The sequence below is a fragment of the Sporothrix schenckii genome (assembly GCF_000961545.1).
Source record: "Sporothrix schenckii 1099-18 chromosome Unknown Cont41, whole genome shotgun sequence".
In the NCBI taxonomy this organism is placed as follows: Eukaryota; Fungi; Ascomycota; class Sordariomycetes; order Ophiostomatales; family Ophiostomataceae; genus Sporothrix; species Sporothrix schenckii.
The window spans coordinates 724,814-748,126 of NW_015971142.1; the positions used below are offsets into that span (position 1 = coordinate 724,814).

The 23,313-nt window shown below is 51.7% G+C and overlaps 8 protein-coding genes across 8 annotated transcripts; 6 read left to right on the forward strand and 2 right to left on the reverse strand.

Moving 5' to 3' along the window:
- Positions 1 to 207: 207 nt before the first annotated feature.
- SPSK_07307 (uncharacterized protein) lies at positions 208 to 1,998 on the forward strand (the record flags this gene model as incomplete). Its single annotated transcript, XM_016733971.1, has 1 exon — positions 208 to 1,998. One exon carries the CDS (start codon positions 208 to 210, stop codon positions 1,996 to 1,998), a length of 1,791 nt encoding a protein of 596 aa, XP_016590536.1.
- A 199-nt stretch (positions 1,999 to 2,197) lies between these two features.
- SPSK_08168 (uncharacterized protein) lies at positions 2,198 to 2,509 on the forward strand (the record flags this gene model as incomplete). Its single annotated transcript, XM_016734807.1, has 1 exon — positions 2,198 to 2,509. One exon carries the CDS (start codon positions 2,198 to 2,200, stop codon positions 2,507 to 2,509), a length of 312 nt encoding a protein of 103 aa, XP_016590537.1.
- Positions 2,510 to 4,487: 1,978 nt separating this feature from the next.
- Positions 4,488 to 6,755, forward strand: SPSK_07133 (QDE-2-interacting protein; the record flags this gene model as incomplete). Its single annotated transcript, XM_016733801.1, has 4 exons — positions 4,488 to 5,502; positions 5,585 to 5,894; positions 5,979 to 6,362; positions 6,425 to 6,755. The coding sequence occupies 4 exons, from the start codon at positions 4,488 to 4,490 to the stop codon at positions 6,753 to 6,755; spliced, it is 2,040 nt and encodes a 679-aa protein (XP_016590538.1).
- A 445-nt stretch (positions 6,756 to 7,200) lies between these two features.
- On the reverse strand, positions 7,201 to 7,685 carry SPSK_08067 (uncharacterized protein; the record flags this gene model as incomplete). Its single annotated transcript, XM_016734713.1, has 3 exons — positions 7,201 to 7,339; positions 7,397 to 7,524; positions 7,635 to 7,685. 3 exons carry the CDS (start codon positions 7,683 to 7,685, stop codon positions 7,201 to 7,203), a joined length of 318 nt encoding a protein of 105 aa, XP_016590539.1.
- A 478-nt stretch (positions 7,686 to 8,163) lies between these two features.
- Positions 8,164 to 9,167, forward strand: SPSK_07762 (large subunit ribosomal protein L24e; the record flags this gene model as incomplete). The annotated part of the gene is made up of 4 exons (XM_016734418.1): positions 8,164 to 8,168; positions 8,236 to 8,262; positions 8,380 to 8,464; positions 8,583 to 9,167. 4 exons carry the CDS (start codon positions 8,164 to 8,166, stop codon positions 9,165 to 9,167), a joined length of 702 nt encoding a protein of 233 aa, XP_016590540.1.
- A 441-nt stretch (positions 9,168 to 9,608) lies between these two features.
- Positions 9,609 to 10,326, reverse strand: SPSK_07947 (uncharacterized protein; the record flags this gene model as incomplete). The annotated part of the gene is made up of 2 exons (XM_016734600.1): positions 9,609 to 10,061; positions 10,243 to 10,326. The coding sequence occupies 2 exons, from the start codon at positions 10,324 to 10,326 to the stop codon at positions 9,609 to 9,611; spliced, it is 537 nt and encodes a 178-aa protein (XP_016590541.1).
- Positions 10,327 to 16,448: 6,122 nt separating this feature from the next.
- SPSK_07424 (c2h2 finger domain containing protein) lies at positions 16,449 to 18,031 on the forward strand (the record flags this gene model as incomplete). Its single annotated transcript, XM_016734087.1, has 2 exons — positions 16,449 to 17,047; positions 17,146 to 18,031. 2 exons carry the CDS (start codon positions 16,449 to 16,451, stop codon positions 18,029 to 18,031), a joined length of 1,485 nt encoding a protein of 494 aa, XP_016590542.1.
- Positions 18,032 to 19,787: 1,756 nt separating this feature from the next.
- SPSK_07466 (uncharacterized protein) lies at positions 19,788 to 21,289 on the forward strand (the record flags this gene model as incomplete). Its single annotated transcript, XM_016734128.1, has 3 exons — positions 19,788 to 20,407; positions 20,472 to 20,544; positions 20,639 to 21,289. 3 exons carry the CDS (start codon positions 19,788 to 19,790, stop codon positions 21,287 to 21,289), a joined length of 1,344 nt encoding a protein of 447 aa, XP_016590543.1.
- Between the last annotated feature and the right edge of the window lie 2,024 nt (positions 21,290 to 23,313).

A 23,313-nucleotide genomic window follows, 5' to 3' on the forward strand; every position in this document is an offset into this window, starting at 1 on the left:
ATCTAACAACCATCAGGAAGGTCGACTCGTGCACACATCCACCCTCTTGGGCGCCGCACCTTCCCGCCGGGATAGTATGCGCAACAACATGCATGAATATAAAATGTAGAGATAATCTTGCACGAATCGGTCGCCTTATAATGTACAGTGCTGCCTGGCAGAGAACAAGTACTCAGGCTTTGAATCGAAAACGAAGACGAAATCGAAATGGCGACACAAGACAACCACGGTCCGGATAGCCTCAACGGCCTTAATATCGACACCGCCGTCGACGCTGACGCCGACCCTGGCTTGGCCCTCAGGGAGGCATTCAGAACAATACGTTTTAAGTATCGACATCCAGCCGGCAAGGAGGCATACGAGTTTTTGCGAACACAGTTACCGGCCCTCATGTCAGAGAAATACACCCATTACCACAAAATGGTAGACTATGGGAATCTCGCCCTCATGCATGAAGTTATCGAGGCCGACGATGTTCCGGCTATGCGCGACCTGATCCGCATGGAGCCGGACCTGATCAAGTCGGATTGGGACGGAGAAATGCTGTGCCCGCCGATGGTGTTGGCCGCGCGGCTAGGCCGGCACGCTATCCTGGATGTCATGATGAAGCACCGGGCCACGCTCCCACCCAAGATGCGCGTTATTATCCCAGAGTACCGGAACGACGACCACTATCTTCGATGGGGCTCGCCGCTGACAACGGCCTGTGCATGGGGCCGCCTCGACACAGTGCGCTTCTTACTCCAGGGCATGCCCGATACGGACATCAACGAAGTGGCCCTCGACGGCTTGACACCACTGTTGGCCGCCGTCTGGGTCCAAATCGGTCCGTCTAAGGAAAAAGCGCGCGTTGAGCTGATTCGTTTCTTGCTCGAGCGTGGCGCCGACATCCACGCCGTTCGCCAAGAATATGATTACATATCGCCAGACAAGACTTCTGGAAAGGGATTCGACGAAAACGGCAATGAATGTCCGATTGGGTGGCGGACACGTCCCGGCGGGATCGGCAACGCACTGGCTCTGGCGTTGAGCTCCGGCCGCACAGCTCCCGGCGTCGTCGCGGTGCTCGTCGAGGCCGGCGTGAGGGTGTATGAGGGCCACTTGGATAGAGTCTCTATCATCGATATACCAGATGAAGTCAGCCGTTTTCGCCGTGCCAAGGTCTACATTTCACCCATTGCTGTCGGTGCAAAAAGCCACAATGTCGACGGCGTGAAGGCGCTCTTGGCGCTCTTCCCCGACGACCACACCCGCCTCCTGACCACGATGGATGTAGTCCTTCTGCCCCAGGTGCCTCAGCCTCCAACGCCGCTGCGCGATCCAGATGACGACGTCCCAGACAACGAGGTCGCCGTCCTGCTGCCCCTTCATGCGGCGGCAATGGGCACGGTTCGTCTCGAAGAACCAACGCTGGATTCCATCACGGACGAATGTAAAACAGCCGTGGATATGGTGCGGCTGCTCACCGCCGACAAAGCCATTTGCGCGGCCACCATCAATGCCCGCTACCGCGGACACTACACTCCGCTGCACTTGGCCACAGGGTTCCATCAAATGCCACTGATGCTGGCACTGATTGAGCGTGGCGCTGATATCGAGGCTCTGCCCCGCCACAATGGCCCCGGACTTATCCTGTCCATGTTCTCGTCCGTCTCCCGCAACTCCCACTGCAGCCATGTGCGGTATGAAGCGTTGCCCTGGTTTGCCGCCGAAATGGACGCATCCTTCGACGTCATGGGCATGCTCAAGCAGCTTCTCGCACGATACAGGCCAACGGGCAAGGATGCACAGCTCGATGCGCAAAACGCAGCCACCCGTCTCGCCCTCGTCAATGAGGCCGACGCCAGGAACGGTAACACGGCGCTCCACTTTACCATGGCTTATCGCATGCATCGGTCGACCGCTGCGCTGCTGGCCTTTGGTGCGCGGGCCAATGCTGTCAACCACGCAGGACAGGTGCCGTCCGCACCACCACCTGGAGAGTGGCCGTCGTTTTAACTCATGTTGAGCTCAATAAGGACATTCTCGATTCGATTTTTCGGGCGGTATACGTCGTCGAGGTCGTATTAAGTTGTCATTGGCGTATTCGCGTTTGTGCGTATGTGTATCTCTTTGGAGCCGTCGTTTTTCTTGGGCCTTTTTGCTCTTGGGCTTTTTTTCTTGGTTCTGAATAGCACCGTACAGCTTACTGTTCATTATGTTTATTTTAAGGTTTCTGCCTAAACCGAATGCATCAGATGCACAGTGGATTGAACCTGCCACTGGCTGCCAGCACACGGCGCCATACCGCTTTCACGGCAGCGTTGCGATGGTTGAAACAACCAAGAAGGACGGCCAAATGCACCTACTGAGCATCTGCAGACGAGAGACTGCAACTATCTTGTCAGCCTCACCTGTGGGCGGCGGCACGCGGATGTCTGGCGAATTGGAAGTGGGTGCAGGTGGGGGAGGCGAGCAGATACGAGCTCCAGACAGGAGACGAAGGGTGGAGAGAACAGGAGAAAGGTGAGGGCAGAAAAGAAGGGGGGGGGGGGGGGTACAATACCAAAAACCGGCGGACTGTTTTATGTTTTACTCTTTAAAGTGTTTATTATTTTACTGATATAATTTGATATTTACTTTGATGGTATGGAGAACTCTGAGCCTGTTCCAACCCTTACCTGGCAGGCGCATAACACACTAAATGGGAAAGAAGCAACCACCATGAACACCGAACAGGCACTGTGACAGCATAGCTTGCAACCGTCGCTTCCTTCCGCAAGGGAAAACGTTAGACGAAAGAGAGTACGTTCATGACCTCCGGACCACTGGATGCTACTAACCCATCCTGCGTGGTCCTTCCCTACGAAGAAGAGACATTAATACGTCGTAATACGGAAAATGCCATTGCCCTTTCCATTCTCCATCTTGTCTACACGGTACAGAGCATGCGTGCCAGGCGAGGGAGGAACAGGGCAGCAGGGGGAGAAAATAAGAAATAAAAAGGTGAAGAACGACTGGTGCGGAATGGAAAGAAGAAAAGAAGGAAAGAAGGGAAACGAGGGACAAGTCAAGGGCCATGCACGGGCCAGTTAACGGCGACCTAGGCGAAATGAGGACTAGCGCACTGCGGTTGCTTGGTCTTTCCCTTTCCTCGTTTCTTCGCCCATTACGACGTATATCTCGCAGCGTCATGGAAGGACGTCCCAACAAAAAACTCGGATCATGTGACAAAAGTGACTAAAATAGGTCATGTGATCAATCCGTCAGGAACGCGCGCGATTACCCGCGCGTCAAAAAAGTGAGGCTACAAAAATACATCACGAAGAATTCGTTAAAATGACCACGTTTTATATTAAGTAGAAGAAAATTATTTTTATGTTATAAATATATTAATTACACGTTGTTTTTTAGTACCTTTTTTATTTTTTCCGATTTTTTTTTTATAAAAGTGGTGTAATAACCGAAGTGTAAAGGAATAAGTGCCTTAGACCAAAATAGGGTGACCGTAGGTATGGCTCAGTAAAGGAAAAGAATAAAGAAGATAAGAATTTAGGTATTGTCACGCGCAGACTCCCTTTACGGGAGTCTGGCATTAAGCCAAGTCACGTGTTGCTTAGTGAAACCGTGTGACGACCATTTAAGACCTTTTCTCCGACCTCTAATTCAAGTAGATAGTTTACAGAATCAACAATCATTCATCACATATTACATCATACTATTATTCAGGACCTACACCATAGTACGGTATTCTGAATCGTGATCCATGTGAGACCTTATTTCTTGTTCCGTTACCTGGCATCTCGAAGCCAGTAACGTATTACGCCTGCGCGTAATAGATTAATTCACGGTTTATGAAATTATATTTGTTTAGTTACATCGGACAAAAAGTCAACAACTACAATCAAGATACGGAAAACAGCGAAAATTGACTTCAGAGCCAAAAGTGGCATTTTTTCATATTCAGCGGTACAATTACTTTCCCCTTCAGTTAATTTTTAAGACCCCTCTGACTTTCTTCTGACTTCGCGGCATGTCACCAGTTGCACCTGCCTTAGTCTCGATTCTCCGTTCCTGCCGTAGTTGTTAAAAAGCGGGGCAACGGCGTGTCGTTTTGTGTCACAGCAGGAAGGAGCGACGTCCCTTGATGTCCTTCGACAAATGCAAACCAAAACGCAATCTCTCTATTTCAACAAACCGGCCTGCAAACAAGATGTGCGGACTAGACGCAAAGACTTAAGATAGCCTAAAAAATAGCAGAGACGTAGTGCTCTGTCTGCTCAAGGGTAAGTTCTACGATGCCATTGCTGCTTCAAGTTGGCATTTAAGCGAGATCTGAGGCTAGGTCAATTGTCACATTGGACCTCGACAACTCCTTCATGCACAGCACTCCTGATGCTTCCTTAACCCTACTACTACCTGAAAGCTTCAAACGATCTACTAGGCAAAGTTTTCATTTGTCTAATTAACTTAGTAGACGGCCGCTTTCGACCCTCCTTGCGCTAGAAATGGAGGAACGCACGACCCTCTATGACCGCGTCCGGGCAGCGTACGACCTTGGTGAGAACGACGACGATGCTGGCGGTTCAAAAATCACTGACCTGCCTGTCTCCTCCTCATCCACGCCACCGCAACTTTTGGACCATCTGAGAGAGCTAAAAGTCAACTCCATCCGCGTCCAATTTGACCCCGACGACCAGTCGGATGACGAGGTCGTCATCACGTCTATTTACAAGCGGGACAACAAAAGTGCCAAGGCCAATGGCCCCGGTAACGGTAGCACCGACCTCGCCGGCCCGAAGAAAACTTTGTCACCTGAAGCCCCGGCATTCCAGCCGGCGACTATTCCACTTGTCGACCTCTACAGCAGCAAGGGTACCGGGAGTGTGGACGCCAGGAGCGGCGATAAGTATCCCGGCAACCGCGTTCCATTCTGCCCGTGGCTCATTGCGAGAAACTACCACTCCTGGTTTGTCGGTAAACAAAACGGGGCACGCATTGGGCCCTATTTTGAAAAGGAAGCTATTTTGAAAGTGCAAGCTTGGGATTTTTGCTACGTGTGGCATCCGGGCAAGGGAAAGGAGAGCAAATATATCCTCCTGGTCCCGACCAGCCAGTTCCGGCACTTCCTTGACCGGATCAACCAGACCCTCAAAATCCAGCTAACGATCCCTCCCGGTGCCAATGGAGACAAGTTTGCCGTTGTCTTCGGCCAAATGAAGACGCCAGTGCCTCGGTTTTTGGGCCGGGCACCGAACCTGCTCGCCTTTGAAGCCTTGACCAGAGCGGTGCCACCTTTAGATCCCGCTGACGCAATATTCGAAATGCCCAACGTGAAGCCCCAAGCCAAAGAGATGTTCGTCAGAAAGGTCGAGGCATTGTCGTATCAATATGGCAAAGGCCCCGACAAGAAAAACAAGTCGGAACAAGTGCAAATTAAGCGGCTTCGTGAACGACGCGAATGGGGTCGACAGATAAAGCGAGTTCAACGGTATATGGGAATTCGTGGAAAAATCGACACATGTGAGGACAGAGCTTGACTGACATATCCCACTTGACTGGGGATTTCTTGCGGATAGGGCATGCTAACTCGTGCCCTTTATAGTTTCGCTTCAAAGCAATAGCGCTCGCTACGTCATGCAGTCGCTTAACTATCTTTTTGTCCCTCCGTTTGCCCAGGAGAACGATGTCGTCTTCGTGGCAATGGACATTGAGTCTTTTGAGTTCGACCACAGCGCTATAACTGAGATTGGATTTGCGATTCTGGACACCCGGAATTTCACCGGAGTGCCACCTGGCCTGGGGTGTGCAAACTGGCTGGCTCTCATTCAAGGCCGCCATCTCCGCATCGCCGAGCATATGTCTATGGTCAACCGAGTGCACGTCAAGGGTTGTGAAAACAGCTTTAACTTTGGGTTTGTCAATAGAAGAAGAACAAATGAAACCTTACAACCGCTCGCACTCTTGCCCTTCCTTGCTAACTGTTTTTTCCCGTGTAGCCGAAGCGAGTTCATTAGCATCAAGGACATCCTTCCGGTTGTTACCCGCATCTTGCAGCCACAGCTGCGGGACGGGTCCCGGAGAAATGTCGTTTTAGTTGGCCACGATATCAAGAGCGACATTTCTCTGATCAAGAACATTGGATTCCATATGACGGATGGCATATTCTTGGAAGTTGTTGACACACAGTACTTCCACCAACATCTACGCATGAAAAACCAACAAACAGGCCTTAAAGGTGTCCTGGCAGACCTAGACATTGACAACTACTTCCTCCACAATGGTGGAAATGATGCAGTCTACACTCTCCAGGCGATGGTCCGAATTGTGGTCGAGAAACGTGAGGCGAGTCTCCGGCGCCACGCGGAACGTCTGCGCCCAGGGTGAGTTTTTAATCTGTCCGCATCCTAGATCCCTAAACCTTAATCTAACTCCGAACACACAGTTTCATTCCGGATGCAAGCATTCTCGAGGAAGGCTGGGACTCTGGCGGTGAGATGACTGACGGCAGCCCTTATTTGAACTGGCCGACCGGAGGCTACGCGTCGAGCAACAGTGGCACACCATTTGCGTTCCCATCCACTACCGACAAAGCTTTCCCTCAGAAAACACGAAAGTCAGGATCGCCGGCAGGCAAGACGGTGGGAAAACCGGCATGGAAGTCGCCGGGCAAGTTGCTAGGCAAGTCGGCAAGCAAGGCGGAAAGCAACACGGAAAGCAACGCGGCCGGAACCAGCGATACTACGAATGAACAGGAGGATCTCATCACACTGTGATGGCATGGTTATTTGAATTAACGTACCAAGCGGCCGGGCGCCCAATCACGATACCAAAGACAACGAACAGCATGTGGTGACGAGAAAGGGGTGTTTTTGAGCAGAGAACTTTCGAGCGTGTTGATTTTTGCTCGCGGACAACACTTCCCGAGTAAGAGAGTGGGATCTAGAAGACAATATCCTAGTACAAAGTACAATAGAAAGCGTGACTGCCACCTTCCCGCAAGACAGCCATAAAATAAAACAAATAAGACAAAGTCCAAAACAAACGCCAGTGCTATGAAAAATAAAATGATATCCGGTATGTAGTTGTTTGTTGTTACACGTCGACCGATGCGACAAAACGTGTGAGTTTCGACATCCCCATTGTAGTTGTAAATTCGTTTTAAACACGTCTTGCCTCGAGAAACCCTTAGGTAGCACTTATTCGCACAAAAGTGTGGTGTCATGTCGTCTTCTCGAGAAGTTCTTTCGCTTCGTTGACCTTTGTGGCGAGGTATGGGCTGCCACCGCGATCCGGGTGGTTCAGCAGCATCAGTGTGCGGTGGGCTTTGCGGACCTTGTCCTTCGTGACTGCGCGCTCACTGCAACAGTTGTTAGCCCGTTGTACTTTTTGTGAAACCAGAAGGGGACCAACATACTTCAGCGACAGAATTAACGTCGCTTCTTTCTTGGTCATCTTGCCCTCGAAGCCGCCTTTGTAGAATGCCTTGCCCAGCGAGCCGACACCGCCGCGCGACCGACGGAATGCAACAAGACCGGCGCGCCCCTACAAGCACACGTATGTTAGTAAAGAGTTGGGCAGGTGGGTAGAACAAAACGGCTTGTGTCCCCGCCTGTCGCAAGAAATCTTGATGAGGGGAAAAGAAAAGCAATTACCAGAAAAGCGGCGACCGCCACGCCAGCACCAATTGCGACTGCAGAAGCCATTGTATATTTATGTCAGGGTTTCGATAGGTATATGAGTCGAGGGCGCAAAACCTGAGAAGAGTTGTGCTTGTCGTCGTGGCTGGTGCGTCGCAATGTGCAGCGACAGAAAATCTTCGACGTCCAGTCCTCGTGATGGAAGGGACCGGAAGCAAGAGGCGATTGCAGAAAATGGTTAAGCCGACACTTGTCTGTGCGATGTGATTGGTTGGAATGTAGTTTGGCAGAATTACACAAGCCACACTTCAGCCACATTCGATGCTGGAGTGGTTGGACTAACGGCGATAACGATAAGGCCCCACCAAAGAGATTTTTCGAAGTACCGTCAAAAAAATTGGCAAAAAAACGAGACTTATAGTTCGCCGCCTTTTTTCTTGCGTTTGTTAGCGACGTCTTTTCCCTCCGACCCTTTGACAAGACGACACACAGCCTGTCGACAAGCAAATACACATAGACGGTTCGAGTTTCATACACCGTCAAGATGAGGTAGGATTTTGTTCATCTTATGCTCTTTTGGACAACGAGATCTGTTGCTGACTTTGTTTTCTATCAGAGTCGAAACGTGCTACTTTTGCTCTCGGTAAGAGCCGACCACATCCTGCCTTTCGACGATGTTGCGCATACGACGATACGATACGTTGGCGGACGACATAAAATGATACGAAGAGCCCAGAAGACTGACGGTGTTTGGATACAGGCCAACGTACCCGGGCAAGGGTATTATGTTCGTGCGGAACGACAGCAAGACATTCCGTTTCTGCCGGAGCAAATGCCACAAGAACGTAAGTTGGGACCCATGTGAAGGAGATCCAAGCGGAGAGGGAGAGAAGATGAAAACGGAGCCAGGTCTTTGAGCGAATAAGAGCAGTATGCTGACTTTGTGTCTTTCCCCCTTTCCAGTTTAAGATGAAGCGCAACCCGCGCAAACTCAAGTGGACCAAGGCCTTCCGCAAGGCCTCGGGCAAGGAGATGGTTGTCGACTCGACTCTGCTGTTCGCCGCTCGCCGCAACGTTCCCGTCCGCTACAACCGCGAGCTCGCTGCCAAGACTCTGGCCGCCATGGACCAGATTGCCGAAATCCGCGCCCGCCGCGAGCGCCACTTCTACAAGCGCCGCATGGCCGGCAACCGCAAGCGCGAGCTCCTGGCGGCGCGCAAGCTGGTGGCCGAGCACGGCCATCTGCTTATGCCGCGGCCCCAGCGACCCCTGCACCCCAAGCTGCGCGCGGCGGCAGAGGCCAAGAAGCTGGCGGCGCTGCGGGAGGCAGGAGTGGACGTGGACGTGGAGCTCGAGGACCTGGAGGTGGACACGACCGACGGCGTCAAGAGCAAGACGGCGGCACGGAGAGTGGTGCGGCAGCGCATCACGGCCGATGGGCGGGTGGAGCTGGCCGAGGAAGACGTCGGCAACTCGTCGGCGCTGGTCGACGAGGATGCTGGCGACGACGACTTCGACGAGGACGACGACGAGATGGACATGGACTAAGCGGAGAGACCAATGCGGAAGCAGCGCATCCTTGGCCGTTGACGACAAGAGCATCAGACCAAAACGAGCGTTTTACGATTTGTTTCTCTCTCTTTCTCCTTTTCTTTGCAGCCTCTTTTATCTCGATCTCCTTTGCGCAAGACGGACTCTTCAAAACGTTACTTGGGATATGGGGGTTTGGCGTTCTCGGCGTGCATTTGCCTATTTATATTTATTATTCCATTCATACACATGCTTGGCGGCCCTTTGGACTTGACATGGTTTTTTGTTTCTCTTTTTATGCCTTCAAAACATTCAAAACATTTAACTTCATTTCATGGTTCCCGGTGCCTATAAGATCTATTCTAACCAATCCAAAGGCGGCGGCTTGCAATGTCCAAAAATAATATTTGCTGGTATCATACATAAAGAAAATACATGGACAAGACGTCCTCCGCAACCTTACTTCTCCCGCTCGCGTGTCACCGGTGTCTGGTGGTATGCCTTCGGCGGCATGGCCAGACCAGCCTCAACATCTTGTTGGATCTGGGCCGCAATCGCAGCCTCCTTGCGTTTCTGCTCCTCCTCAAGGTCAGCAGCGGCCGCGGCTGATGCCGCCCAGTTGCCTGCACCACCACGCCCCGACAGACCAGGCCGTGGGCGGGCTGACGACGGTGTTACGAGAGCGGGTGAATCGGCCGATGCGGGAACCGTACTTTTGGTCGTCGTCGCCTGTACACGTGCAGCCTCGACGGCCTCGTCCCGCTCGGCCGCAGCAACGGCCGCCGAGTCGTAAAAGTTGCCAGCACCACCCCGTCCACCCCGCGTGTATGGCGTCTGCTGCGGCCGGGGAGCAACCGGCGGTTGGGACGTAGCAGCTTCGGTCCCGGCTGTATTTGCCTGAGCTTCGACATCCTGATTGATACAGGAAGAAACCGCAGTCAGCAAACAGTACAACGACCAAATAGTCAGCTCTGGTAGAGCCGTCGTAAGATACGTCTTTTGCAGGTCACTGTTGTATTCGGGATCCACTTCGTGGAGAGTGGACTCTTGTTCGTGAGAGGGAGGGGGCAGAGGGGGCCAGAGCAAAACATACCCGCTTTTCGGCCTCTTCTTGGTCCTTCTTGCTGTACCAGTTACCGGCGCCACCACGGCCGACACGGAAGACGTCCATGGACATTGTGTCGAATTGGCAGGTTGTGAAGTTGTGAAGTTGCAAAAGGGTTCCTCCGTTGATCACTGCGAATTCGGGCGGTGCGAATGAGGTTGGTTGCAAGGAGTAAAAGAAGCTGGTATGTGACGATCGATGTTAGTTGAGAGGCGCGAGTTAGGTGCCGATATGGGCTAGGTCCTTTAACAACGGGTATTACTCATTAGAAGAACAACCTCGCCCACAGCATCATAACTTACCTCATACGGTGCGAACTGGTATGTGGTCGGAACTACATCCTCGCATAAAACCTAAAAAGAGGCATGTTACTTATCTCGCCATCATCACTCCTGTCTCCAGTCTCCCTCGTCCCACATCAAGATACCGATTTTAAAATGTTGTACGAAATCTCCTTATTCTACAGAAACCTCATCCAGGCTAGCAAATAAAAAGAGGAGACAGAGAGGGGCCTGTAAGCAGGGGGTTCGTTTGTGCCACCGTTCTGAGCGCGCTTTCATTCGCCTAGACCACTTCTGCATTCGTTCCAATCGTCGATCCAAGCGACAGACAAAAACGCTTGGCTGTATTTTTTTTTTTGAAGGTTTCCACAAGACTGCTTTTGTTCCAAAAATGTGTGGCGAGATGGCGTTTCCTTGGGAGGACTTCCAGGATCGGCAGTCTGGGGATGAGGACTACAGAGTGAAATATAAAATAGAACCAAAAAATAACCCACGAGAAAGAATCGTGTCAAATCCTAAGCTACCATTCTCCTGTTGCCTGTTGCTTTGCTTGACGACCTCGTAAAAGAATACCAAATCATCTGCTAACGAAACAATAATTATCTCAGCTGCCCATTCCTCCGCAAATATTGTATGGGGAGCCTTCCTTCTATCTTCCAGCTCCTTGTTTACCCCCCCGCGTGTGGATGTTTCTGGGTGGGGGCCTCCTCTTTTGTGGCTCTTGTCTTCACAAAAAATCCCAAATCGTACGGCTGGCTCTTTGTCCGCCGTACCTTTTGTTTGATTTTCCTTTTTTTTTTTTTTTTTTTTTTTTTGGTTCTTACATTTTACATTTCTCGTTCTCGCGTCACTCTTCTCCCACCCCTTGAGCCCCGCTGGCGCAGTCGGTGGCCTGTAGAGTGCTCCACGGCACCATATTGTAAGATTACTATCTTGGTTTTTCCTCCCTGCATTTCACTACTGTGTAGTCCAATGGCTCCTCGCGCACCGGAGCAATATGAGCATCCATAAGGGCTCCTCTGACGCCTTGTATAAGAAGAGCAGGGCATGTTTCAATATGTCGTAAAACTGTGGGAGAATAGGGCCCCGGAAAAAGAGATATTACGTCTTTGTTGTCAAAGGTCTAGATCTGTAACTTTTTTTTATGTGTATCGGTGACTAGAATGCTGCATTCAGTACCCTATTTTCGGTCTAGTGGCTGAGGGCTCTGGCCAGCTGATGCAAGACACGAAAACGGTCGATTTGATGCAACTACATCCAAGGCCTCCGTCGTCAAGCCCCCACGGAAACGATGACTGTGCCAAGTACTGGTTTCATACGCTGTCTCTCTCTCCTGTGACTTCCTAGGATATGTTGGGCGTTCCGTTTCTGGCAAAGCCGGTGACGCCGTCGACAATAACTGGCCAGATCATGGGGCAGTATTGCTTTGTGATGCAAAGTTCCGAGAAACCGTTTTGTTGGGATGTGGCCACGCTGTCTTTGTAATTTCGCCGTGACCTTAAGTGTCTGCCTGGCGTTTCGAATTGTGCAGTTTCGGAGCCTGCTAGAGCTTAGTATCAGCTGAGCCATCACCACCATGGAAGACCAGGCTGAAGGCTGTGCTCTATTATTATACTGAGTGCAAAACGGAGCATCTCACACTCCTTGCAAGTTTCTCTTTAAAGGACCTTTGATACAAGGTATGCGCACACAGAAATAGTATATTCTAGAATGTAAGATTAAGATGTCTGGTAATGCCTAATGCTTTCATGGCCGGGCACCAGCAGGGTTGCCTGAAGTACTTATTCTCGAGGACAACGCCTTGCTAGTTCCGCGTTGCGCCTTGCATAGGCCACCAACGCCATGGTTGGACTTGTGTGTACGTTTTATATAGCCCGCAACCAGCCAATGCATCCTTCTGGTAGACTCCAAGTCATTCGCCTTTGTTGCCATCCAGTGCCTGAGGGCCGCCCAGTCTCGAATCCCCCGTTTTGTGTATATATAGGTACACTTAAACCGAAGGTGTTATGCAACAGGTTGCAGAAAAGGACAGCGGAGTTTTGTTTGCGTTGATCCTCCCGCGACGGATAATAGCGTGGTCGTACCCCGTATTTGCACTGGGAGCCAAAAATGCCGAACCATCTTGATCGGCGCGGAAATATGCGTCTTTCGAAAATACAACGAGTTAGGTACTTGTCGCCATGTTAAGTCTTTTATTTTCGAGAATCACAGAATTAATAACAACGTGCCCTCGACCAATTCTTGTTCCTTTTGCCACTATGGAGCAATACCTCCTGTTGCACTGTTTCGACAGCCAGTGCAACCTGTTCACCGTTTTTGACCAGTAGAACACTTTGATGCGGTGGTCCTGTCCGTTTCGTCCACAACCGTCTTGCTTCTCAAAAGAGCCAATGGCTGTACCTGAGGTTGCATCCGGTGTTCTGTTTGGTTGCCCTGTCTGGTCTGCTGTGGTCTCCATTTACTCAACTTTTGCCTTCTCGAAATAACGCGACCTTGTGACCTATAATATGCGTGTCCCGTCGTACATTGCCGGGAATCCGGTTTAATTGGCCGATCATGACCTTGCTTGCACACATTCTCTTTTATGCACCAATCTCTGCCTCCACGTAAGTAAAAAAATGGCAGCGCCAAAAACAAAGGCGTGGGAAGACGAAATAAGCTTCGGTAACAAAGACGAAACGCTGTCGTTTTTTGTTTTGTGAGACAACTTTCTCAGCGATTTCTTTGGCCTATTCATGGCCAACCGACAAGGGGCGACAGACAGAAATACCCATTGTCTTGTCTTGCATGACAAACGGGAGCAAGTTGTGTTCTCTTTGGGCGTCTCGTCGTAACTCTGTTGCCATGCCTCGTCCTTGGCCGCTGATAGGCCCACTTCGTAAATGAAAATGGGACCTGGGCCTGTGCCTCTTGCAGGACGCCAGCTATTTTGGCATGGTTGTAAAACGCAATCAGGTACAACATGCAAGTGGGCTTTGATATTGTCGAATGTCTTTTGTCATCCCTCGCTGCCATGACTGTCCTTTCGCCAGCCCTCTCATCCTAGTTCATTTGCGCCTTGTGTTCCTTTCTTGCAAAGCGTTACGACACTCGTCGCCCTTGGCTATAATTTGCTGACGACCAGACAGGGTAATATTGCGACCGGCCAGCTCCGGCCCACGATTGATTATTACGAGGCCGTATCTGGTCTCGCCAGGCCGACTCCGCATCTCCAAATATTCATGCTGGCGGCTAATTCTACGTCTCGTTCGTGAGAGCTTTTTGGGTGATGCTTTGTGGAGTAGGCCAATTCAATGGCCAACACAACATCAGAAACGTTGTGTAATATGCAAGCTGGCAAAGCAAGGTCACGGTCCGCTGGTCAACCCTCCCCTCTTTTATGTTTCCCCTTGCCCCTCTTCGTTGTCGTTCTTGGCCCGGCAAGTTGACAGACATAGCTCTTGCTGTGCGTCGTGATTGCCCGCTATTTCCGCCTCGGCCATCGGTTCGTCTGCAGGTCATCTTTGGTGGGCAAGAACAAGGCGGCCCACAGGAGGAGAAAGAGGGGAAAGCTGCACCGGTGCATCGTTGCACCAGGCGTTATTCTACAAGGAGGTTTGGACCTGATAAAAATAGGAGGCTAACAACACGCTTTTATGGGGAAAGGGCGACCAGGGGCAGATGAGGATAAGGAAATGGGGTGTCAAGTGAGGAAGGAGCCGGCTGAAGCACTTCTCATCGTGTGTGTATTCGTACCCTCAGTATGACATGTATCGCGTCGGGGCTGGATGCGTTACAACGTCTCAACGTTTACATGTTACTTGAACAGTCGCGCGCTGGGCGACTTGAAAATAAAAACAATAAAACACAACACAGAGTAATTCGCTATCGACGCCCCCCTTCTTCCTTCCCCTCCTTTGGCCGCCATGTACGAATTGCGACTAGCCTACAGTGCGAGATACAGTGCCATTCAGCTTTACCCCACTGGCTCAGCCTCAGGACAGGATAATTTGGGACGCATTTGGCCAGATCACAGTGCGTATGGACTGTACATACTCTGGGACGGGGTACGAAGGAGGGGCGTGTACGCCAAAAGGCACAGGTCCATTAGCTCGCAATTGGTATCTTCCTTGTACCCCGAATGGCGACTTACACTGTGATCGAAACGAAACCTCCCACATGATCTGCGCCGGCCACGTCTGCCAGATTTTAACCAGTACTTAAGAGGGACAATATGTCGAACGTGTTTCGCCACTACCACTGCCACAACCGCAATTCGCGCCTTCCATCTTATTCTCTGCTCTTCTCTCGGGTCCTGGCTCCCACCTACTCTTAGCCGCCGCCATCGTCGTCGCCCACCACAGCAAACTTGTCCCAAAAAAGTTCGAATGCTTCTGGTGAGCCCTGATAAAGCGCACTCAGTATTTTTATCCTTGGCCTTTGTTGGGCGCGAAGTAGGAGGCATCATGCGCCCTCACTATGAGATACACCTCCCTGCCCGTTGTCATGTTAGGGCCAACGGTTAGGCTGCGTGGCCATTACCGCAAACAACCTGTATTTGTACCGTTTTTCTTTCTGGCTGTGTCACTGGGCCCGGAAGGAGGGGGACATAGGGAATTCCTTGCTACCGAACATAATTATAAATATAAAGGATTTGGGGTCTCGTGGCTTCCCCCAGCGCAGTCCCATCCCGCGAGCAACAGCTACAAAAACAGACAGAACAGTTTACAGTCTAGCTTGGTAGGAAAGGGGGCGTGTATTCTGTATTCCATACGTACTATGTGCGTCGTAATACTCCGTACTCTGTAATCGGTATCGCCTTGTTTGGAACCCTCCCACCCCCCCCCCCCCGCCAGTTGGCTTTGTCACTTTTCAGGTCTGCGCCTTCCTTTCCTCACAGTTTCTTCTCACACCCCTCACCCCTTCCGAGTTCGAATTGGCATTGTGACTCGTTCCTTCCCCATAGTCAAAAGGTGGCTTCGGCGCGCGCGCGCACACCACTTCCACCACATAACACACCACATTCTGTGCACAAGCACGCTGGGAAATGCACTGCTAGAATAATTTTTTTTTTTTTGGTTCGTCTCCTGTTGTTTCTTGTTTTCCGTTTCTTGACTCAACTACATTTTTGATTCCTTCTTTTTTTGATTCAACGACCAATTCAGATTCCCAAACGCATTATTGTTTCTTGTTACTCTTCCCCACGATTCCATCACGACACCTTCCTCTCCTCCCAACGCTCCACTATCGTCACCGAAAGGCCGACCCGGATCCATACTACCACGCACACAACCTGTATGAAGGACTGCACTTCCAACAACACGACATCCTCTCCGTACCTTCTCACGGAAGCAATATCACCAAACGACGACACATCCGACCATCTTCCTCCTTTCCTTTTGGCATTTTGCTTAAGCACTCGCTTGGCTTCGTTTTGGATTACCAGACCCCCGGCAACCTTGCTCCTCCAAGCTCGCTCTCCCTCTTCCCCCCAACCCACGCCATACACAGTCGTCAGCCAGGAAGGGACGAGAGATTTAGGGCGTCTTGTATCGGTCAATTTGTTGACCGATACTATTTTGAACACGAGCAATGGCTTCCTCCAAGGTTAGTCATATTCCCAACTCTGGCATATCCGTGGCGAACCAAAAAAATCCCCGGCATCGAGAATAAGCAATTGAAGACGACAGCAAGTGGCTTTGGAGCGACTGGGAGTTTGGGGGCAAGCAGAACCGAGGCGAGAGGGCCCGACGATGACTCTGCCGTTGCCGGAATGGGGGAGACAAACGGGATGGTCTTCCGGTGTGAAATCAGGCGTCGACTTGTACCGGGATAGGTTCGCTTCGGCTGCACTGTGCAGTTTGCTGATATCGTTTGTTATTTCTTCACTAGGATATCCAGACGTCCCCGAGGCCTTTGGCCCATCGCCCATCGATGTCGAACGTTGCGAATGGTGCTGGCTCCCTGAGCTCCAGCGCATCCAACGGCCTGGCCAGCAGATTGCCGCACTCTAGAAACGGATCCCATTCCATCATCGGTGCAGCTCTCAACTCGGGCCACCGTGTCGGCCGTCGTAAGAGCATGACAAGCCCGGGTGCCACGAACGTGGCCGCCATGGCCGCCATGATCCAGGAAGCAGACGTCTTGCCGAACGGTGCCCTCGCCATCAATGCCCGCCGGAACACATTGTCGAAGCCGGGAGCCAATGCTGTCAGCAGCTCTTTGGGCGGCTTCTCTCGCGGATCCTCCATGGCAGCGGCGATGGCCGCTGGAAACAAGGGACTCATGGGAAGCCTCCCGCTACCGTCGCCTCCTGCGAGCCTACCCAGTCGCAAGTTCCTGACGGCCGACGGCAGCGCGATCGACGACGACGAGGTCGATATGTCCGAGAGCGAGATCGACTCTGCTTCTCTGCTTCGGCGTACCAGTGATGGCCAGCCTTTGAAGGAGGGCCGCAGAAGCAGCCGCATAGAGCTTCGCTGCGAGAAATGCGGCAAGGGCTACAAGCACAGCAGCTGCTTATCAAAGCATCTGTATGTTACCAACCTCTGCAGCAGCCACCAGTTCGGCTATAAATGTTTTCGGTTAGCAGTGTCGAGAGAAGTAAACTGACTTTTTTGTTTGTTACCAGTTGGGAGCACACCCCAGAATGGGCTTTGACTTCAAAGCTCTTGATCTCCAAGCACCAGCAGGTCCAACTACTCGAGGCCGCATCCGTGCTTGTGACCATGACCAACACCGCCGACGCCGACGACAACGCCGCCGTCACTCCTCCCGACTCAACCCGTGACTCTGCTAGCGAAAAGGACCCTGCGTCGCCATCCGCGTCTGGATTCTCCTATCAACACGACGGTCGCAGCTCCGTCGACACCACGCCACCACCGGTACAGATGGAGGGCGGTATGAACATTGACGGTGTTAAGAGGGAATCGTTGTCCTCATACCCGTCCCCGCAGCAGGCTCCAACTCTGAGCCACATGAGTTTCTCGCAACGCTTTGAACAGCCGGGCGGTGTTGCCAACGTTGCTCGCTCGTACCAGTCTGGGCTACCAGCTAGGAACGGGGACACCGGCCTCGGCTTCGGTCACCAACACCAGGTCAGCCGGGACAACCTGCGTCCTCTGTCGTCGGGCAAGAATGTGACCGGCCAGGAAGACAACGAGCTGGCTGCTGCCGTTGAGCTCCTTAGCTGCAGCGTCAACAGCGGTGCGGGCAATGCCAATACTGTGACACCTGGATCTATGCAGGGCTCGGGACAGGTCGTTCCCCCAGTCCCCCCAGTCCCGGCACAGTATCTCGGCCAATCGGCGACGCCCCTCGGCGACACCAGCTTCATCAACAGCTTTCCTAGCCGTGCTCCCGAAAGCTTCACTCGTGGTGACTATAGTCGCTCAAGCATCGTCGATGACGTGAAGATGAATGGGAGTGGCGACAGTGTCATGGGTGACGATGAAGATACTCGGTCGCACGCTCGTAGCGACGACGACGATGACGGCGTTTTCGGCATGGAGGCGTGACGAAATAAACCGACAGCGCCCAACCGAAATGATCAATATCATCAATGGACTGAATCACCGACTCTTTGATGGCAAAAGCCACACGAAAATCACGAAAAGACGAACAAAAAAAACGAACAAAGCCCACTCCCAAAGCCGACGAACGAAGTTGGCGACAAAGATAAACGACTGATGACAATTCCCTTTTCGACTCCTGATAAGATTCGACGTGTACTCAACTTTCTTTCCCTTCTTGTCGCGTTCTCGAAAGTGACCTAAATGTTAGGAAGGCTATGTGTATCGGCAAATGATTTGCTCCGCCTCCCGACAACTCAGCACCGAAGAGTGGGAAATGCGCTGTAATGGTTTGCCATTGAAGCGATGTTCGCCCACGAGGTTAAAGTGAGGGTCGGCTTGGTGTCGAGCAGATTTGCCGTTGTATAGCAACAAAAAAAAACAAGAAAAACTAATATAAATAATACAAACTCAAACAAACCAGCGGGACTGCATCAGACGACGAATGCCGTGCGATGACGATGACGATGACGAGGTTAATGAGGTTGATGGCATTGCACGTTGTAGATGGCAATGCTTCATGTTCTGGGCTGCGTCGATTTGACGTCGGTCGGCCGCGCAAACTAAAGGATGGCAATGAGACTGCGCATCACACTTGACAGGCGATAGAGAATGGAAAGAGCGAACGCTGGAGATGGGCGCTCCATCGATGGCTGTAGATAAAAGCGCGTCGAATTACGGCGCAAGCATGCGACTGTGCAGGTTTGCGGCGTGGTCACGACAATGTTTACAATGGAAGATCAGAGGAAAGAGAGGAAAGAGAAGGGCAAAGGCTAAGGTTCACACATCTGATGCAAAGAAGAAGGAGCGAAAGGAAGGACACAGGAGGAAAGAGCGACCGACCAACAAAGCCACACCGAAGAGCGTGAACTTAGCATAACGTTAGCTAAGAACACAGAGCTGGGACGGACTTTCGGTGCGGGCCCGTCAGCAAAAAGAGGACAAACTGAGGTGAATTGATCTCTGTAGCTTTCTCTAGCAATAATGCTTGAGGCTTACTTCGGCGATGCAAGTGCTCAAGCCCGGCTTGTGCAGTGGTCATTGGGTATTTTCATAGAAAGGGCGAAAAGAGCTCAGTAAACACCCACCCACTATTTCTACAGTCATGGTTCTTTTAATGGGCAGGCGCGATCGTTGATCGGGGGAAAAGTGGGGCACTTTATCCCAGAATGGATAGTGAGATGCGGAAACGACGTCACACAGTCACAGCCCATGCATCCTTCCCTTTCAGTTTCTCGATCAGACCTGACTACGACCGAAAAAGAACAAAACAGAAACAGCTGCTTTGCCTCTAGCAGGGCAACCGCCATGACAAGTACATTTTTCCTTGGTGATGAGCAAAGATCACCAGCGAAGTTACCTACGACGAACGGAGTACTTGTAGTTGACTACCCCTCTCCTGCCACCTTTTTTCTGTTTCTTACTGTTTCTTATTTCTGCTCGACTCACCCACTCACCACGTCGCAATCGCAAACGCAATCATCGACTCTCAAGATCATCAACCCCTGTTAACAGCCGAAATACTAAATCAATTTCCCAATTGCACTGTCTCGCTCCATCGTTGAAGGTAATTGATTCCTGGCATTTTCCCCCATTCTTTCTTATTGTTGGAGAGGCCGCATCATTCAGAGCTTAGTTCCATCGGACTTCCACCATCCGGCACGCGACCTAATTACATCACCGCCCGTCCGTTCAAAACACAATGGCGCGCCCAAAGTCAAAATCCGGCACCAAGTCCGTAGAGGAGTCCGTCACGGTCGCTACCGACGCAACGCCGTCACCACCGACGACGCGCAAAAGGGCTGCTGCCGAAGCAGCGTCCGCGACGGACGTGTCGCCCAAGTCGACGCGGAAGGGCGGCCGGTCCAAGAACAAACCTCGCGCCAGCCATGACGACGGCAATGACAGCGCCGAGGACAAAGACCTGGGTACAATTGTTGTCGAGGGCGCTGAAAAGGCACGTGGCAAGGCGGCGACTGCGGCCCGCTCGCCCAAGAAAGCCGCTGCTTCGACCAAGAAGGAGCGCGACAAGAGTCTGCGCAAGGCCAGGAAGGTCGTCGACGAGGTGGCCGACACCTTCAACGCTTCGCCACATTGGCCACTTCCCGGTGTTCTGTCGCAGGCCGTGCAAGACAAAGGCCGGGCATTGCGGGGCATTGTATTCATAGCCGTCTCATCGTCGCTTCTGGCATCCGGTGGGCGCCTCGCGCTGCGCTGGCTCGCGACAGCATGGTCGCAAACGTGGATTTCGGAAGCGTCGTACTTTAGCACGGCCGGCCCAACCCATATCCAGCCCTTTGCTGCCTCTGTCGCTGCTCGCATGTAGGCCACGTCCTCTACGAAAGCCCTTCTTATATCATCACATACTGACTGCAACGCTTTTTAGTTTGAGATTGGCCGCTTCCTGGGGTTCTGCGGGCAACCTATCTGCCCTGCAGGCTCTTTCCAGTGCACCGATTGTATGTTTTTTCCCCCTTCGTTTCTTTCTTTTTTGGTGTTGTTACTCGATTCATTCGTTCGAACGTGTCTAACCTGGTTGGGTCTCTCGCACAGATCTACTTGCTCAACTCCTACTACAACGTACCCTTCGTGTCGGCGTTTCTTGCAGAGGCTGTGACCATCGGCGCCGAAACAATCATGCTCGAAGTTTACGAAGGCTTCGCGGGATCTAACGAGCTAGAGGAAGAAGACTTCGGCGAAGTTCTCACGGATATGTTCCGCGACATCACCGCTTTTACGGCCCCATATGCCTTTGCCGCAGTGATCTATGGCTTTGTCCTAGTCCAGGCATGTCGCTTCTTCCTACCGGCGACACTGGTAATACACTTTCTGGGGATCGCCACCGTCGAGCCTGCCCGTGTGCCAACTCTCCAATCGATATCCCCTCCACCTTCGTTGTACCAGGTGTTCTCAGCTGTCTTTTTGAGTTTTTCGGCGGTGGTGGTCAACACTGTATCGGGCTTCTTTTCGCGCAACTTTATTTTTAACGTTGCCAGCAGCGGCCCCAACAACAGCGCTGCCAGCTACCGACGGACTGTCGCCCTGCGTGCCGTCACTACCTCGCTCTCTGTCGGTGCCAACATCTTTGTGCAATGCCTCCACGGTATCCCGGGGGTTGATGCTGTTGGTGCTGCGGCTTTTGCTTCCATCTGGGCTGTGGCACCTCTATTTGTTGCTGTTGGTCTCGGCTATACTGGCCTTTGAAAATATAAGGCGACAGGGTGGCGAGACGTTTTGTCTTCTACTCGCCCTCATTTTCCTCGTTCTGTCACGATTTTTCTCCTTCGTGTCGTCTAATTGTCTTGATTGCTTTCGGGCGTCTGAGCACGGGATTTGGAGTGCTGTGCAGGCTTATTTCGGATGTTTTGTCAGTCTCAATTTGGATTTATAAATTATATCCGTCCCATCACGTTTACAATTGCTGCTTTTTGGATGCCTGGGGGTGGCAGTGTCTTTCGACAGCCGGTTTATTTCCAACTGCTTCTTCGTTTTATGACATTTTCAGTTTCATGGTCCAGGTCTACCTACTTTCAGCTGCTTCAGCTGTGGTTTTTAGGCTACCACAATATTGCTTTACAATTCTGTATTTTTATTGGAACCTAACGGTTTGCATGCATACACACCGCATTTGCTGGTGAACCTTTACCCGCTACAAATTCCATTTCCAGACTGCTAGGCCAAAAACACTGCGTCGCAGCCTCCTCCCCAACGCAGCCTGTTATTTTCGGTGACATTTCAATCTCAGTTTACCCCTTTGACTTCCACAAACACATTTAACAGGCGCCCAAGGTTTTGAGAGCCACCTCGCGCCGGCCTTGTTTTTGTTTCATCGATCCTGGCACGGAGCCTTCTTCCCGAACCAACTTGCATCGTTCCCGGTGTAAGACAAGCTACGCTGCCGCGTCTAATGTCGAACCAGGTTATCTTGAGCCCAGACAGTACTCATTTATTAAGCGTCCGAGACGGCCGGTGGGAGCAGCCGTTCTGCGGCTTCCAGGCACAGGCCGAAACGATTACTCGTCTGCCTGCTGCCTGCATCAAAATCACCACACCCTCAAACGTTGTCGGTGTGGTCGTCGTATTTTGTCGGTTTGTTAGCGTCTGCAGCCACCCTACCTCATCTCGTCTTTTTTGAGCCTGCCCTGCCGACACACCCCTTTCATTGAAAGGATTGTCACGGCCGCACATGTGGCGTTTGACTGTCGGTAACGGTCAGCGTACGCGTACCAATAATATTTCACAATAGACAAAACCCCGCCAATTGTCAACATGCATGTTTGCCCTACGAGATGACGAAAGAGAGAAATGCGCCGTGCCACCCCGGAAGGGAGGACGTTTCCGTGCGCTGATTTGCCCGCAACCGCTTCGTAGGGCTGCGATGGATGTCGGCACTAACGATGCTGGGCAGAGCCGTCTCCATCACTTGCATTCAACCTGAACGTTCCTTCTAACCCCAGTCTTTTGTTTTTTGTGCTTTTTCTCCGAAACATGTTCTCTTCAGCCTCGGCGTTCTTTTCTCAGCCGCTTGGGCGGCTAGCCGCGCTCATCTCTTCTTCTTTCAGTACTTTTTCTTCTCTTTGGCTAATTCTCATTGGGACGCCCCATGCTTTTCCCAATCTGTTGCGGCTGACGGATTGAGAGAACTAATCCTGACCAGTAAAAGGGATACTTGTGGATTGCACATCCAGGAGAGGCCGACACTATATTTCTTTTTGTCGCCCTCGGAACACCTTTTTGCCAAGTATCAAAGGTGTGTTGTGTTCGAAGCGACTCCTTGCCCGGGCTTGATGTCGTTCACATATTTTGATCTGGACCTTTTCATTATTCAGCCCTCTGCCGTAGCTTAGACTTTTGTCCGGCGGCCTCCACAATTTACATTATTTACTCCAAGACTGTCCATTCCATTGGAGATGTTTGCAGGACTTCCAAGGTACCACGGTAGACGGCCGCTGTGTATTCCCGGCTCTGGATTCTGTTTCGAGTCCATCCTACGTCGCCTTTATAGATTACAAAATAAAATACCCGGAATGGCAAAAGGCGACCGGCAGGACCAACCGACGAAGCAAGACCGGCCCATGGAGCCGGGACATTAACAATACCGAAGGACCATGCCCGAGTCTAGTAAAAAGAGCAACTGTACAGTGCAACGTGGGCAAGTCATCCCACGTCGAACACGAGATAGGATGGTGCTGCGCCCCGAGTGGTCTTGGTCAACGTTTTATTCTTAT